The 17,408-nt window shown below is 39.8% G+C and overlaps 1 protein-coding gene across 3 annotated transcripts in view; it reads left to right on the top strand.

The window, feature by feature from the left end:
• Nucleotides 1–17,408, top strand: part of HOOK3 (hook microtubule tethering protein 3) — a 104,683-nt gene that overhangs the window by 17,133 nt on the left and 70,142 nt on the right. For all 3 annotated transcript variants that reach the window (XM_075020731.1, XM_075020730.1, XM_075020729.1), the window contains exon 3: nt 11,782–11,854. In XM_075020731.1, coding sequence (XP_074876832.1) covers nt 11,782–11,854 — 73 coding nt within the window. The remainder of the gene's footprint in view (nt 1–11,781; nt 11,855–17,408) is intronic.

Below are 17,408 nucleotides of genomic sequence, written 5' to 3'. Positions count from 1 at the left end.
CTTGTCTTTCAGTTTGTGCCCACTGCTGTCCTGGTTTCATATGGGATAGAGTTAATTGTTTTCCTAGTAGCTGATACAGTGCTATGTTTTGAGTTCAGTATGAGAAGAATATTGATAACACTGTTTTTAGTTGTTGCTAAGTAATATTTAGTCTAAAGTCAAGGCTTTTTCAGCTTCTCATGCCCAAGCCAGCGAGAAAGCTGGAGGGGCACAAGAAGTTGGCACAGGACACAGCCAGGGCAGCTGACCCAAGGTGGCCAACAGGGTATTCCATACCATGTGATGTCACATCTAGTATATAAACTGGGGGGAGTGGGAGCTCGGGGACTAACTGGGCGTCTGTCAGCGGGTGGTGAGCAATTGCACTGTGCAGCGTTTGTATATTCCAGTCCTTTTATCGTTACTGCTGTCACTTTATTAGTGTTATCATTATCATAATTAGTTTCTTCTTTTCTGTTCTATTAAACCGTTCTTATCTCAACCCATGAGTCTTACTACTTCTCCTGACTTTTCTCCCCCATCCCACTGGGTTGCGGGGGAGTTAGTGAGCGGCTGCGTGGTGCTTAGTTGCTGGCTGGGGTTAAACCACGACAACTGCCTCTTGTCTGTTCACTGGACACCACTGAGAAGATTATGTGAGGGTATAATTGAAGGAGCCATCAGGTATTTATACACAGGATTGACAAGATCCCACTAAGCCTTCTCTTCTTGAGCCTAAACAGACACAGCTTGCTCAGTCTCACCTCACACGGCAGGTGCTCCAGTCTGTTAATCATCTTAATTGCCCTTCGCTGAGCTTCCTTGTATGTCCAGGTCTCTCTTATACTGGGGAGCCCAGGACAGCACTTCAGATGCAGTCTCACCAGAGCTGAGTAGTACCTCCCTTGGCCTCCTGGCAATACTCTTCCCTATGCAGCCCAGGATGTGGTTGGCCTTCTTGGCTACAAGGACACATTGCTGGAATGTGTTCAGGTTGGTTTCTAGCAAGCTTCTTCTCTGCAAAGCTGCTTTCTGAGCAATTGACCCCCAGAATATATCGGTGGATGGGGTTTGCACTTACCTTTGCTGAAATGCATAAGGTTCCTGTCAGACCAATTCTCCAGCCTGTTGAGGTCCTTTCAAATGGTAGCACAACTATCAGGTGTCAAACACTCCTTGCAGTTTTGTATTATCTGAAAACTTGTGCTCTGTTCCATCATCTAGGTCACTATTAAAGACGTTTAATAGTATTGACCCCTTGGGTATACTGCTAGTGGACTGGCCTCCAGCTGGACTTCATGCTGCTACTCATAACCCTTTGAGCCTGGCAGTTCAGCCATTTTTCAGCCCACCTCACTGTCCACTTACCCAGGCCATGTTTCATCAGTTTGTCTGTGATGATATCCTGATCAGGCAGTTTGTAGTGGGCACCTATAACAATGCCACCTATGTTGGTTTGCCTGGTCATCCTGACCCATAATCTCTCAGCTGGCTTATCATCCATCCCAAGACAGCTTGTGCATTCCTGGTGCTCTTTCACATAAAGGGCATCTCCCTCTCTCATGGTTTAAGCCCAGCCAGCAACAAAGAACCATGAGGCTGCTTCCTCACTCCTCCCTCTCAGTAAGATGGGGAGGAGAAAATATGATGCAAGGCTTGTGGGTCAACACAAGGACAGGGGAGGAATCACCAGTTACGGTTATGGGTGAAAACCAGACTTGACTTGGGGGGGAAAAAACAAAATCAATTTATTTGTTACCAATCAAATCAGAGCAGGATAACAAGAAGTAAACCCAACTCTTAAAACACCTTCCCCCTACCCCTCCCTCCTTCCCAGCTCAACTCCACTCTTGATTTTCTCTACCTCCTCCGCACTTCAGCAGTGCAGGGGGATGGGGAATGGGAGTTGTGGTCAGTTTGTCACACATTGTCCCTGCTGCTCCTTCCTCCTCAGGGGAAGGACTCCTTACTCTTCCCCTGCTCCAGCGTGGGATCCCTCCCATGGGAGATGGTTCTCCATAAATTTGTCTGACTTGAGTCCTTCCCAGGGGCTGCATTTCTTCACAAACTGCTCCAGCGTGGGTCCCTTCCACAGGCTGCAGTCCTTCAGGCAGAGGCTGCTCCAGCATGGGCTTTCCCATGGAGTCATGGCCATCTTTGGGGGCATCGACCTGCTCCAGTGTGGGGTCCTCCATGGGCCGTAGGGGAATCGCCTCCTCTGGCACACCCTCCCCCTCCTTCTTCACTGACCTTGGTGTCTACATTTGTGTTTTTCTCACATCCCACTCCTCTTTACTGAAGGTTTTCCCCTTCTTAAATATGTTATCGCACAGGTGCTACCACTGTTGCTGATGGGCTCAGCCTTGGCCAGAGGTGGGTCTGACTTGGAGCCGGGGGAGCTTCTAGCAGCTTCTCACAGGAGCCACCCCTGCAGCCCCTCCTCCATGACCAAAACCCCACCACACAAACCCAGTATATTCTGTTACTGCCTTCCCAGCTTGTTCTCCTAAAGAGCCTGTATTCATTCATGGCAGCAACTTTGTCATGTGAGCCATCCTACCATGTCTTCATCATCCCAGTGAGACTGTGGCCTTGTAACTACACAGAGAGCTGTGTTTTCTCCTGTTTGTTCTCCATGCTGTGTGCGTTAGGGCAGAGGCACTTCATATGTGCAGCCAGTCTTGCTGATTCCCAAGAATGACAGCTTTCCCTGTAGTGTTTTTCTGTAGGCCTTTCCTTATTTATGTGCATATGCTTGGGGTGACCCCACTTCAGCCCTCTTTTGTTAACTATGAGGTGGTATCTCTTGTTCACATCGTCCCACATCCTTTGCTTGCCAACAGAGTCCGCTACTTTGTCATTTGATGTTTGGTTGTATTTTCCCTTCTCTATTGTTCCTTGTTTAAAACTGTTCTTACCAGGGTGGCCAGCCTGTTGGTGAAGATGCTTCTGCCCACCATAGTCAGGTGGATCCCATCTCTTCCAAGCAGTCCTTGACTCTCAAAGAGGGTTCTATGCTCATAGAAACCAAAACCCTGCTGCCAACACCACTTCACAGCTGGTTGTTGATCTGCAGGATCTGTCTGCTCCTCAAGCCCTTCCTGTGAACTGGCATGATTGGGGAGAAGACTACTTGGGTCTTGACCTATATAGCTTCCCGAGCCACATAATCACACTTGGTACTTTTCAGGTCTCCCTAGCTGTATAGCTGGTGCCCAGGTGGAAGAGCAGAAGGAGTAATAGTCTGAGGGCTGGACAAGCTTTGGCAGTCTTTTAGCAATGCCATGAATTCAAACCTCTAGTAAGCAGCAGCCCTTCTTAGGTGACGAGTCAGTCAGAAGATGAGGGCCCTCCATCCCTTGCTAACACTTGCCACTTCCCTCTTGTGCTGCTGCATGGCTCAGGTTTACTGAACACAGATGATTCATTTGACAGACCTCCTAGCCCCTTAACTGCTGCGAGGGCATTGAATCTGTTCTGTAGTTGCAAATCCTCAGGTGGAGCAGGAGCCTTCCTCCTAGTGAAAGAAGGAGCTGCCCATTCACAGGAAGAAGAAAGGGGAAAGGAGGAGGTCTCAATGTAGTCAAATATTTCAAGGGAACACTTTTTAGCATGTGAAAAGGTAAGATCTGGAGCATAGAATCCTAAAGGCTTGAAGTAGCGAACAGTCTTTCTTACATGAAACTTCAAAGAAAATGTAAATGCTGCAAAGTTTCTTTCTGCACTTAATTTCTCCTTCTTCGAGGAAGATGAGGCATCACTTAAAAGAATTATCCCATCTTTATATATTTTTGCATCAAACAAAACTAATTTCAAGTAATGTCAGCAGTCCTCTTGCTTCAGAGTAATTGAAGCAGTCTTTCTACTTTTTAATGTATTTTGCTGGTACACAAAAGATGACACAACACCCCCTACAATAGAAATGGATTTTCCAATCCAGCATTTAAATCAGCTCACTTGTAAGAGCAAGTTTTCTGAAGTCTGAACATCAAGTTTACAAGTCTGAAGGTAAATACAATATAAATTGGATACTGTCCCTATTTTTTTAGGATTGGAAAGATACTGTCCTTTTTTGCCCCCTGGAGTATAAAAACGTGGTGACCATATAAATGGTGTGTTCAGCAGACTTTATAGTAAGTCAGGATTTCAGTGTAATCATCTGTTAATCTGTTTTCAGAGCATTTAGAAAAAATGTAATAGTGACATATTTAATATGGGTATTTATGTCTTGAACTTCTGTAGTTCTTCCGTAGTCTACAGGTTCCACTTGACTTAATGATGGGCCAGCAGTTGATAACTGTATATATTCTTGATTGACTAGTTCAAAGACTAATCAGAATTTGTATCTAAGACATAATATACCTTAATACAAACCAAAATGAAACTTCAGTGTCAAAGGCCCCTCAATAACCTTAATGACTACTTTAGCCTGGTACTATCATCACTTGAAATACTGTCTTTCTCCCTGCCTTGGTATTAGGAAAGGAAAACTGTTCTGAGATACTGTTTTCAGCTGATGAACGGATGTTTTAAAAAGAGATGTACAATACAAATACTACATTTCTGTAACATAATTTTAAAATATTTCCTGTAACAATTGCCATGCTGATACTGAATGCGGGAGTTCTTTAGTTTACCCAGTTATATGTGAAGATCAGCTAAGCAATTTAAAGTTCTTTCTCTATGCACTAGGTAGTACTTTGAACCTGACAAAATTAGTATTTGGATGTCTTACTTATAGCTGTGCTTCAGATTTACCATTTTGCATACTTGCACAATGAATACGTTGATTCACATGCAGAGGTTTAGCAATAATATTACTAAATCTTGACTTCATTCCTATTGAGATAAGCTTTGAAGTACAGCAGCAAGCTGATCTTGGATTGTAAAACAGGAATGGTAACATATGAACAATTTTTGAGGGAAAATATTATTGATCCTTTTTTTTGTAGTAACAGAAGATGGCTCCAATTGATTTTTGAAGTGGATACCAAGGGTTGCAGAATAGCCAAACATTGTCTGTTTCCCTGGATACTAGAGATTGGAACATAGGCCAAATACAGGGATCATCAGCATTTGTATAGCTGACTAGAAAACTGATCAGGAGCATGTTAACAAAGCCATTTTGAGTATTCTTTCTTGAAAACAAAACCAAATTTGACGCTTGTAGTGAAATGCTCCTTTTGTTCCTTCAAACAGATAGCACAGGAAGAATACTTAGTCAGGAATCAGGGAATGTTTAACAATATGAAGCAAGTCTAGAGCATGCTTTTCCAGTGTACCCTTCTTTTTGTATTAGCAGCACTGGCTCCCTCTCTGTGCCAAGAAAGATACCATGAAGAAGAAAATTTTTGCAGGTATAGAAATGTGTAAGAGCAAGACAGCTGGGTGCTTAAGGTTATTCTGAAAACGTCATGCAGTCACATTAAATAGCAGAGAGCAAGCACAACCTGAAAGCACCAGGTGACTGCAAACAGACGTCGTTTGCAGTGAAAACTTGAACAGTTGTTGCTTTGGCATGAAAACCTCTCAAAAAGTTAATCTTCAAAGGACAAATTTATTGTCTTGACTGGAGACACAAAGCTTAAATGCTCTTACTCTTATTCCATTGAGAAGGGTAAACTACTATTTCTGTAATGCATGTGCCTTTAAATTTGGGTGTCTTTCAGTATAGCTGCCTCCTGCTTAGGATTCCTTGTCAATGTGTGTTCTTTGAGGCTAATAGTACTAATAGGCTAATTACATAAAGGTGGGAGGGGAGAATTCTGATGACTTTTGGGTGGATGAGGACTTTTACTACAGTTAATTAATGTTTAAAGAAATAGCTGAAAGAGCAGATTAATATATCCAGTGAGATTTAAAAAAAGAGTTTTCTGTGAATGAAGAAAATGCAGTCAGTGAAGAACTCTAAGTGAGGTAGAGCATTGGTGAAAAATGAAAGATGTTGGGGTGATCCAGTGATCTGGATGTATTTCCATAGAAGAGTAAGGATAGCATTTCTTCTTGAAAACTTTAAAGTTTAAAAGTCTGAACTCTCTATTCTTTCTATTTTTTTAACCTCGACATTCATAGAAGGAGTCCATTGGTACTTATGAGGGAAGGAGGTAATGGAAACAAGATGAAATTAAGACAGTAGTTTATGAAGAGGAACCGTTTCAAAGAGATCCCTAGTTCACGGAATTAGTTGCTTTAGATATACAGAAAGTTTGCACACCAGAACAGTAGGATTGTTGTTAGTAAAAGAAAAAAAGGAAGAATAATCCTTACTCATCAGCTGACAAAAACCAGCTGTGCTTTGTGTCAGGTGTTCAGAAGGGGCCAGCAGCTCCTTCCATTGTTCTCAATTTTTTGTACATTATTCTCAATATTTTTTGCACTCAAGGTAGCAGCCCATTTGTAAGTAAGGGCCGTTCATCAGAAGTTACAACTCATGTAGCAGAATTTTCTGTAATAAACTTGCTGGAAGGGGCTGTGAGAAGAAAAGCGTACAGAGGGGCTTACTGACACCTTCAAAAGCTTTTCACTGATGTAGTGTGTGATATAAAATGGCAGAAATGTGTGCTATGTAACCAAGCATAAGCATTTTGCTTACAGATTCAGTTGTTAATAAACATGTCGGTAAATCCCTGAACAACACTTACTTTCTTTTCATCATAAAACCTTTATCTTCGAATTTCAGGTTAAAGTACCATTGAATGGAATTCTCCCATGCTAACTGTATTATCTCGGAGGAAGAAATTCAGCCTATGCTTTAGCTTACCTTTTTTGTATTATTCTGTAAGATTCACTGTTTATTTGTGTTCAGATTTGAAGGTTACTGGTCCTTCTGACTAGAATTGGTATGAAATACAGTAAGATAAGATGCCTGCACACAATCAGTGTTGATGATTATTTGACAGAGTGCTATACTCCAGGAGTAAAGAATGGAAGCAAAATAAAATGTTTGAACTGTCTATGAGTAGACTGTCTACCTAAAATCATGTAGCTTACGCTGTTTAGAGCAGATAGAAGTGCCATAGCTTGCTTCTGAATTGCATCCTCTTTTTCTTCTTGTTTTTTTCTAGGCTTCACTGATGTTACCTATGTTTTCAATGTCCTTTGGTATCCCTAGAACAGCATAATTCCCTGTTTTATACTGCAGTTTTAAATTTTCCTTTTATCCTGCTCTGGAGACTGTTTAGTACCCAGTGGCCCTCTTGTTTTAATTCTTTCTTTGTCCATCATACTGGCCTTGGTAAATGCTAGAGATGGTATACATTTTCATTTGTCATCTCTGCAATGTGCCCCACTTAATGAATTATTCATTTGTTATATTATACATTGCAGCATACTGTGTATGTTTTGACATATGCAGAACACAAAAGCCATGCTTTTGTATATCGCTGTGGGAGAGAAACTTTTGTAAACAGTCATTTCTTAAAGCAGCTTATTGTACCACTTTTAAAATGAGTAATAATCATGAGTTATACTACATGCTCTGTGGGCTGGTTTTCTTCAGAAGAATATTTCTGTCTCTTGGCATCAATGATGTGGAGAGATGATTGCTTAAATAAAGGAAAATTTGCATACAAAATAAGATGGAGAAGGTATAAATGAGCATTGCTGAAAACAACATCACATGAAGTGATACAGCATTAACAGCATAAGTGTTTTGTGCTCTGAAGAAAAGTCCTGGTTATCTGCAGTATTATTCAGATACTAGGCAGCAGTCAACTGATACACAAATACTTTTACAAACCTGGAAAGTTATCTAATGCAAGAGGTTGTCCAAGTTTGGATCTAGGCTCAGGAACTTACTGAACTCAAAATGCTTGGTTCAAACAAGTCATCTCATGGTAATGATGATGCTCCAGTCAGTTTTCTGCAGCCCTTGTTTAGTGCAGTACTTTTTCAAAATGAGCTGGTAGGTTTTGTAATCACAGCTGCTCAGTTCTTGACCACATGTTTTCGTATTTGCTTAGGTGATGCTTTTTCAAACACTGTAAGAAATGGCAGCATCTTAATGACATGGACTAAGGGAGTTAAAGAACTCTGAACGTGATTGAGTCGTGATTCCCAAAGATTCAGCATAGGGGGACTTGTTTGCAGCAAGGACTGTGAATGACCTAATGTCTGGAAGGCCCTTTTAAAAAGTATTTGTAGAAATTCTGATGGAAATTTTTTTTACTTCAGATTTGATTTCTGTTAGTTTGATAGAGAAAGCATTGCTGTTAGTATTCATTCTGAACCTTAATTGGACTTTCGAGGGCAGAAATGAAATTATAATGGTACACTAAGAATGATTCTGAGGTGATTTAGAGATGAGGAAAGGATGGTCGTTCTAGATTTGCTTGGTGTTGATACCCAACCTGTTGCTTTTCTGCTTGTTGTATTCCTGGCAGAGTGTTTCTGCAATATGCTACTAATTATTGCAAAGTCTGCATGAAGGTGCTGTAAAGAGAATTGTTGGTACTGTTCTGACCACTGTTACGTGTTGATGATTTAGAGTGGATTGTTTATCACCTGCTGGACCCTTTGGTACTTCCATGAGGTTTGTATACTTAAAAAGAAAAAACAAATGGGACCTGTGGGAGAGGACTACCACACTGAGTTTAGATGTAATTCTCAGGGGCCTTCCTTATGTATGTCTGATGACGTATGTAAAGGAGTAGGTAGCCCAAGACTTCCATCAAGACACTGAAGACCAGATGCATGTGTTACTTTTATTGCAGTAGTAGCTGAGAAAAGCCACCTAGTTGCTATTGAAGTACAGGCTTCCAGAGTGGAATGAGTTGGAGCTGACCCTGAAATCTTGTTACTCTTCCTCAGCTGATGCCCTTATTGTTGAAAATCAGGGATGCAATATTAGCCATCCAGTCAGTCCAAATATAATTCTGCTTGTGGGCAGTGGTTTATGCTTACCCATGTTGCTTCTTAGTGTCATTATTTACAATAAAAATTGTAAGTCAGGAATTGGTATATTCATGGCACTGCAGCTTTGAAGCAGCTGAAAATGTTAGTGATCCTTAAAATGGCAAGATACAGTCCTTACTTAAGAAAGTCCCATTGGTCTTTGTTGCTGGTGAAGCACAGGTAATTGGGCATACCTGCTTTCTCACTCAGCTGTGTAAACACTTCGCAGTTGTGAGTCTATTGTAAGCAAGGCTCATTTGGCTGTTGGCAATTCCCAGAAGACCCATGTGAAAGATACTAGTGTGCTTTTTTGAACTCCACACCTCAAACGGAATCAAGTGGGGCTACATGGGGCTTGAACTCTTGGTTTTTTTCAGTACTGTCCAGATGATTTTGTTGTGGTTGAGTGGAAGTTATGCAAATTAAGACTTTTTGCAAGGAGAACCATTCGTTTCATGTAAAAACTGAATGTGAGCCTTTGTCTCTAGTAGATCTTGCATGTATTTGAATCAATTTTGTTCTTACATTTACCTGTCTTCTGAGGGCAGAGAGGCCATTTGAAAGCTATTTGAAAACATTATTTCAAAACCAGATGAAACTCTGGATAAGACATTGCTTTTTCTGTTTCATAATTTAAGATTCTATCATCTGTGCTAGAACTGCACTGTTGTTGAATGGGAGTAATTTGGAGTCATCAACTTAACTAGTAATTAAAGCTGTTCTTCCAGCTATATGTTTGCGGATGCCATGTCAGAGGAAAGGAAATATGCCATAATCTTCACTACAGAATGTGTAAAAATAGCAATTGGAATGTGTCAGTAGAGAAACATTGCTGCTTGTGATCTCTCTCCATTGCCGTGTATTGTATCACAGGCTGTTTGTGGACCTTGATGTGTTGTGAAGACATTGTGGGAAAGATACAGTACGGGAGATACTGTGCATCGGGTACCAAGCATGGCTACATAGTCTATGCCCTGTACTGATGTAATTGCTGGTTTACAGCACATATGATACAGATGTCATTGGAATTTCCAGACACATTCATAGTTTCCTTGAGCTTTTGCCAAAAGATTTCATGGCATCTTGCCCTTAAAAAAGAGCTCAGTCCAGAACCCTTCTATCTGTAGAGCAGTAAATCTAGTAGTACTTGGTGGCAAATGCAGCAGTGTAAGTCCAGAAATTGGATTACCTAACATGAAACTCTAACTCTGGCCTACCACACTAACCCTTAAGAGCCTTATGCCTACAAAAAAAGAAAGTTATTTGGTTTTGTTGGGTTTTTTCCCTGACTATATTAACTTTATATGTTGGATGAAGTATGAGCCTTTCCTTATATTATGTTGACCTACTTCTTTAAAACTAGTTATTTGTAGTGCATTCTCTTTCCTTAGTTCTGATTAATAGCCTTTTCAAAATTCTGTATGATATAAGGAAAATTTGACTTAAGTGAACAGTAGAAAATGTTAGCCTTTTAGATGATCTTGGAACTTGGGGCAAGAGAATCTTGGGAGTTGTCTTGAAGAAGCAACTTATGGAATGGGCTTGTGAGAAGAAGGAAGACAATCATAGAATCATAGAATGGTTTGGGTTAGAAGAGACCTTAAAGATCATCTAGTTCCAACCCCCCTGCCATGGGCAGCGACATCTTCCACTCAAAGCCCCATCCAGCCTGGCCTTGAACACTTCCAGGGATGGGACATCTACCACCTCTCTGGGCAACCTGTTCCAGTGTTTCACTACCCTCATAGTCAAGAACTTCTTCTGTACATCTAATCTAAATCTACCCTCTTTCAGTTTAAAGCCATTACTCCTTGTCCTATCATTACATGCCCTTGTAAAAAGGTCCCTCCCCATCTTTCCTGCAGGCCCCCTTTAAGAACTGGAAGGCTGCTATAAGGTCTCCCTGGAGCCTTCTCTTCTCCAGGCTGAAAAACCCCACCTCTCTCAGCCTGTCTTCATAGGAGAGGTGCTCCAGCCTTCTGATCATTTTTGTGGCCCTCCTCTAGACCCGCTGCAGTAGATCCATGTCCTTCTTATGTTGGGGGCCCCACAGCTGCATGCGGTACTCCAGGTGGGGTCTCATGGTAGCAGAATTAGAGGGGCAGAATCACTTCCCCTGACCTGCTGGTCACACTTCTTTTGATGCAGCCCCAGGATATGGCTGACTTTCTGGACTGCAAACACAAAAGAGGCTGAAGGAATTTATAGAAATAGAAGTATGCTCTACAAGCAGTAGGTGTTCTGTTCTTTAACTTGATTGCCTTGTCAAAAGTGCAGAAGATAGAAAAACTTTTAAGGAAAGGTATTCACAAAAAGATTTGTCTAGGGTTACCACGAAAAGAGATTTGCAAAAAACGGTAGTGTTTGGTAGATGAAATAATAGTACAGTGTGTTCTCAGTAGTAAATACTTAACTTCAGTGATACTTTTAAACTCTTCTCACTGTATAAAGACAACATATGTATTGTTCAGTCCCAGGCTTCCCATTTAGAATACGAATAGCTGTAAGCAGTGTATAGCAGTAGGGATACATAATATGTGGAAAAGTAATATTTTTTGTAACACTTTCAAGTAATGCAAGCAAATATTGCTCTAGCACCAGCTGATAATTAGAGGAAGAAGAATTTAGAGAGGGAAAAACTGGCAAAATGCATTCCAAGTACAGCAGCTTCCTCAAAAATATTAGCTACTCATGGCACACAAATGAAGCTGTGCTGTCAACAGGGTGTAAGGCCTTAGAAAAGTGAGTAGTAACAGGATTCTGAACTGCTATATACAGGCCATGTGTGGGGTACTGAGGTAGTCATTTAAATAACCTCAGCCTGAGATAGATAGGGGCTTTATCACTAAGGTATCCTCACAGTTTCTATAACTTGTTTTTAACGAACACTCTGTGTTTTTTGCGTTTCAGAGATCCAGCTTACTTTCATGAAAATTGGCTGAACAGGATCAAAACAGAAGTAGGAGATAATTGGAGGCTAAAGGTATTTGACTTACTTTGCTTGTCTGCAAATCAGTATTTCAGTTCTTAATACAATATTTTATCTAAACATTAGCATATTCCTAGATTAAGACCTTGCTTTATAGTACAGCATTTTGAATTTTGGACCATTCTAATTACACTTATTTGTTTTTTATGTTATAGTCCTGCACAGTTTAGCAAAGAAAAGACATTTTGACTTTGTAATTAGGTTTCAATAATTTAAAAGGAAAATATTAAAATAATTCCATTTCCAGCCTGACTACTTGGGGAAACAAAATTGTGAGTATGTCTGTTGGTTCTCATTTTCCATAAAAACATTTTGTTCCGGCCACCAAAATCCCTTCTGAGCATCTGGGGAAGGGCTACAACTTGATTTCCAGTGAAATGCTCTACTACTTACAGGCTTATCAACATCACTGGCTGAACAGAAAGGACATACAGGTAAGCACCACCTGCGACAAGGATGGAGCATACTGCTGCTGTATATGTTTTGACTTGGCCAGCAGACCTGTTAGTGTGGTCTCTGCTCTCTGCCCAGCTGTGTGCAAGTCTGGGGTGCTTTAGAATATTTTGTCTACCAGGGCTGCCAGCAAAAATGTGGGTACATTGATGAGGATATATTGACTGGCAGGTGAATAAAAGATGTGATCCCTAAAAAAGCTTTGTTAGTTCTGCTGCTTGTAGAACAGTTAGTTTAAATGAACTTTTCAAAGCAGCATATGGAATTGCAACTGAACAGCTGGATACAAGGTTTCATTTTTCTCTAAAATACTTCTGTGGCTTTTTTCTAAGGAATATTGAAGTCTTGGATATTAAATTTGGAGAACAACAAATTGAGAGCTATTTGTTATAATAGCATTTCAGGTGATTGAAAGCAGAGCAGCAGCTTCTGTAACTCTCATATGGAGCTTGAGGAATAAATTTTTTTTGTCTCCCACCAATTTGGCAGATACTAAGGCTTAGCAGGTGTGAAGTTAAGAAAAAAAAAAGCTGAGCAATCTAGTAACTTCCTTATGTGACTGAGGTTGGAAAAACATCATGTCAAATTTCAGTTTCTTGCTGATGTCATTCCTTCTTGTTTTTCATGTATCTATGTAAATAAGAACTAAAGATTGAGTATTTTTTTGTTTGAGAGATGTATACTCCAGCTTTTTGTATACATTTTTATATACCACTTCCCTTTTCGTGAAGAATACTAGAAGGCACAAATGTGATATTTTAACTCTTATTTTGTAACCAGGAAAGTAATTCTATACTTTGCCAACTGTTCTTTATATGTGAGTAAACACTATTAGTAATCTAGTTGTTCAAATGTCGATCAGTCAATCCATCGTTTATAGTCTGGCTTGTAGGAACACTTTCAATCTGTGCACTTCTATTTGTTTGTCACTAGATTTAAAATGTAGGCAACGTACTTCTGCATGACTTGGATGACATAGATTTCCCTTCATATTTTAAGAAGCACCATGAGAAATAATTGGGTTATCTCAGTACCTCGCAAGTCATGATAATGAGCTGAATTATATTCTTGTGGCTAAACGTGGTCACTCTTTGCCTCTGATATCATATGGTGTTAATAGTCTCTACTTGTACAAGCTCTCAGTATTGTGGACCATATAAAGGAGCCAGCCTAGTAGTGGAAATAAGTTAAAAAAACCAAACCAAATGTAATATGCAGCTAGTTGTACTTTATGGAACAGTGATTAGGAGGCCCTGATAGATATTAGTGTAGGCCTGATACAGCCCTCCTAACCACTCCTGAAAGAGATAAACAGGAAATAATGCAATTGTTAACTTTGAATTGGACACTGTCCTATATGAGGAATAAACAAGAATATATCTCAGCTTTCTCCCCCCCCCCCCCTTTTCTGATAACTGGAAGAATGCAATCTCATTAAAAATACTTTTCCTGTTTCTGTACCAGTTTAAAACAAATGTGTAAATTCACAGGGATGTTGTTATATTCTTGGTTTCAGGGCAGGTTGTCTGATTTGAGAGAATGAGCAATGCACAGGATAGAAAAAGGGAACTGTTAGAATTCAGGGACTTGCAAAGTAGGAAGCATTGAGCAAGCATTCTGTGTATTATAGCCGACCAGATCTTTATCTGCTATGTTTTAGTAGAGAAACATGTTGTTACTTCTTTGGGTTTAAAATTTCTGGGGCATAGCATACATTAGTGTACATAGCAGTTTATATTTTCCCTTGGGCAACAAAAAAACCTACTTCTCACTGCTGCCTTAACTGCAATTATATGTTGTGGTTAAAAAAAAAAACACAAACAAAAACAGAAAGGCAAAGACATATCTCTTTCCTGATGTACAACTGAACACTTTAATATAGTCAGAGTTTAAACTGTGTACACACTAGTATTTCATGCTGAAGAAGGCATTTTGAAGATAAAACAGCCTTTATTGAAAATGGGAAGCAGCATGGAAATTTAATTCTATTGGCAAAACTTGGCAGGAATGAAATTCTCTAATCAAGAAATAAGAATAGTTCAATGTCAAGTTGTACAGGAATACCAGTAGTAGAACAGAAGTTTAAACAGTTAGTGATGTGATACACATAAAACTGACATCCTTCCCCGCCTCGCCTTCCATTCAGTGTGGTCCTACCTAGCTTGGGAAAGGAAGGAAATACATTGTTCAGCTTGATTTCTGACTTTTTCTGCTGGACTTTTCGCTTTCTACAGCATCAGTTTAAAGTACAATTTTATTGATGTTTATAGTAGCAATACTGTGTTCCATTACTGAATAGCACATTCAAACAATAGGAGCCACTAGACTTTCTGCAGCTCATACAGTTTGAATGCCTTGTGTTTGATATAATATTGCAAAATGGAATAACAAATTAAATTAGAGCACAGACTACTTAGTGCTTTAATATAAGTAAACAAATGTGATTTTTGAGAATTAATTTTGACTCCCTGCAGTAGTACAGTTATGTTTGCTCTGAATTCTTCTACAGTACAAGCTGGGTTGACTGGTGGAGTAATGGAAGTTAGTTTTCAGTGTACAGTATCATCTTTCTGCTACTTTCTTGTTCCTTTGCAAGGGAAGGGAGCACTTATTCATGAGCAGCATTTTAGAAGTTTTTTTTTCTGGTAAAGGTGGAAGCCTGTCATGTGAGTGCTTCTTGCTTGCACAAACCAGAGATTATAGGTCTATTGTAAGCCAGCATTCATTTCTGTCAAAAAGATAATTAGCAGCTGATATATTTGATTCTGTTTCACTATACCCTTAATTCCTAAGTCAACCATGTCTCCAGATAAAAGTTTAATGTGGGAATGCCTTCTGTGTTCTGAGCCATATTTAATATTTTTTTTTCTTGTCATTTAACTCAAGGAAATATCTGTATTTGTTCTTTTGGGGATTTCTTTTTGCAGAGGACAGGTTGGAGGGGGATAACCCCCAAAGCTAGTGGTATAGTGTCTGTCCAGGCTCCATTTATAATCAGTGAAGAGACAGGCTCCCACAGATTGCAGTTTAGAGCAGAAACCTAATGTACATAGTGGGAATGATGCATGCACACTCACTCTTCCTTCCCTCCTTCCCCCCTGCCCCTTTTAAGTGCAGCAGGGAAGAATATGTACCTTAATTAGATATCTGAAGCTGATTAAGAATTCTCCTAACACTTGCAAGTGTGCCCTAGCAACACCTCCAGAGGTTATAAGGTTCTTAATTACAACCTGTGTGAAAGAAAAGACACTTCAGGACTTGAAATGTACAAGGATAAGTCAATTTACACAGAGTCTTCAGCACAAACAAGATTTCAGTCATCCATGTGATATAAGTATAAATGGAAAATTGGGGACTAGCTGTCATAACATTAGAGAGAAAACAAGAAGTTAGATAACCCATACTCCCTTCTTGTTAGCCATCACAGGCTTAAGGGCATTTTTACTGTCCACTTCATCAGGCTTTCCTTTTATTTCTCAAGTATATTCATAAAGAGAGAAATCTAGACAGGCTACACTTATGGACCCTCAGTTTTGAACCAGTAAGTAAATGGTAATTAAATAAAAATAGAGATTTCATATGACACGTGAGGAAAAGGAAAATGGAGAAAAAACCTGCAAATATTGAGTCATATGGTGTTGCCAGATCATGTGTTGCCTTCAGTAACCCAGGGCACATCATCTCTGCTTTCATTCCAGTCAGTTTACGAAGTTAATGCTGTGTAATAAAGGTCAGTCTCATGCTGAACAGTGTGTGCCAATTATGTAGTACTATACTACAGCCAAGATGGCTGTAAACTGAGAGGGTAATGATCATTTAACATCAGGAACATCCACACAGCTGTGCTGTGGATATTAGTGAAATTTAGGTGTTCAAAGAATCAACGATAACATGCAAATTGCTTTTGTGGATGCATTAGTTCAAAGTGGATGGCCTCTCCGTGGTGATATGAGTCTGGGGAAATAAAACAGGAAATGACAGATGGAAAAGAGATTGAAAATTAATAGAGATTAATCTAGAAATAATTAATAATCTATTGTGAGTTGCAACAGCTTTTGAAGTGGAATAAAGCATAGTTGTCACTATTCACCCCACCCCAACCCCCCCCCCCCCCCCCCAACCCCAGTAAGTATCATGTCTTCTTCAACAGAGTTATGCCTTTTCCAGCAGTGGTACAGGTGCAGGGCATGGATGTGAAAGGCATTGGGAGGGTAATGTACATGCTTTGTATGGAAAAGGAGGAAGTCAGGTTGCTAATGCAAGCAAATAAGCATCCCATGTGATCATGGGCTGTCTCCAAAGGATGATAGAGTGCTTCATAGTTAATGATTGATACTGGAAATTCTATCTCGTGTGTTCTTATAATGGTCTTTGTTAACTAGTTATACTTGGGTTTTCTCCATGTGCTTAAGAAAAAGAGAAAAAAAAATTCTGAACAACCATTACCTGCTGTGATTTAGAGTTCTGATGTAATTGGTTGTCTTTAACATTTTCTTGTGCTGCTGTTCATTTTCATTCATCTCTGAAGTCTTCCTTTTAAGAACTTATGCTATGACCTGACAAATGTTACTGGAGCTACTGAGTTGCATCTCAAAATAGAAAACATTTGTGGTGGTTTCCCCCAGCATGATAATTCTCCGCTAGTGGCAGTAGAACCATCTAAGTGTATTCACTGCAGACAAGTTTAAAAAAAAAAATTAAAAAAGAGAGCCCTCTGAGTAATACTGAAGATCATTGTTAAGTTTAAGCCAGTCTATAAAGAAGCTGCTTTAGCCTTATGGTACAGTTAACTCTTGAAAGCAATTTATCCTAGTAATGCTGATTAACAGTGAAATAAAATAGGACCTCAAAGATAAGATTTTTTTTTTTCAGTTTGTTTGCTGTTTTCTTTTTCATAGGATGCTGGCCTGTATGTCAGTTTTGATGACAGATTTTGATCAATATAGATTTTGTTCAAGCATCTCAACTCTAAGCTCTGTGGAAGTTATGTGGAGGAATATGGCCCTTTCTGTTTAAGGAATTTTAATTCAAACAATATTTGCAAAGGAAGGGGAAAAGAAGTATTTTGCATGTGGGTACTTTCCATGTTGTTTCT

This window comes from Buteo buteo, chromosome Z (assembly GCF_964188355.1).
Source record: "Buteo buteo chromosome Z, bButBut1.hap1.1, whole genome shotgun sequence".
In the NCBI taxonomy this organism is placed as follows: Eukaryota; Metazoa; Chordata; class Aves; order Accipitriformes; family Accipitridae; genus Buteo; species Buteo buteo.
This window is presented reverse-complemented; position numbering and strand designations above follow the sequence as displayed.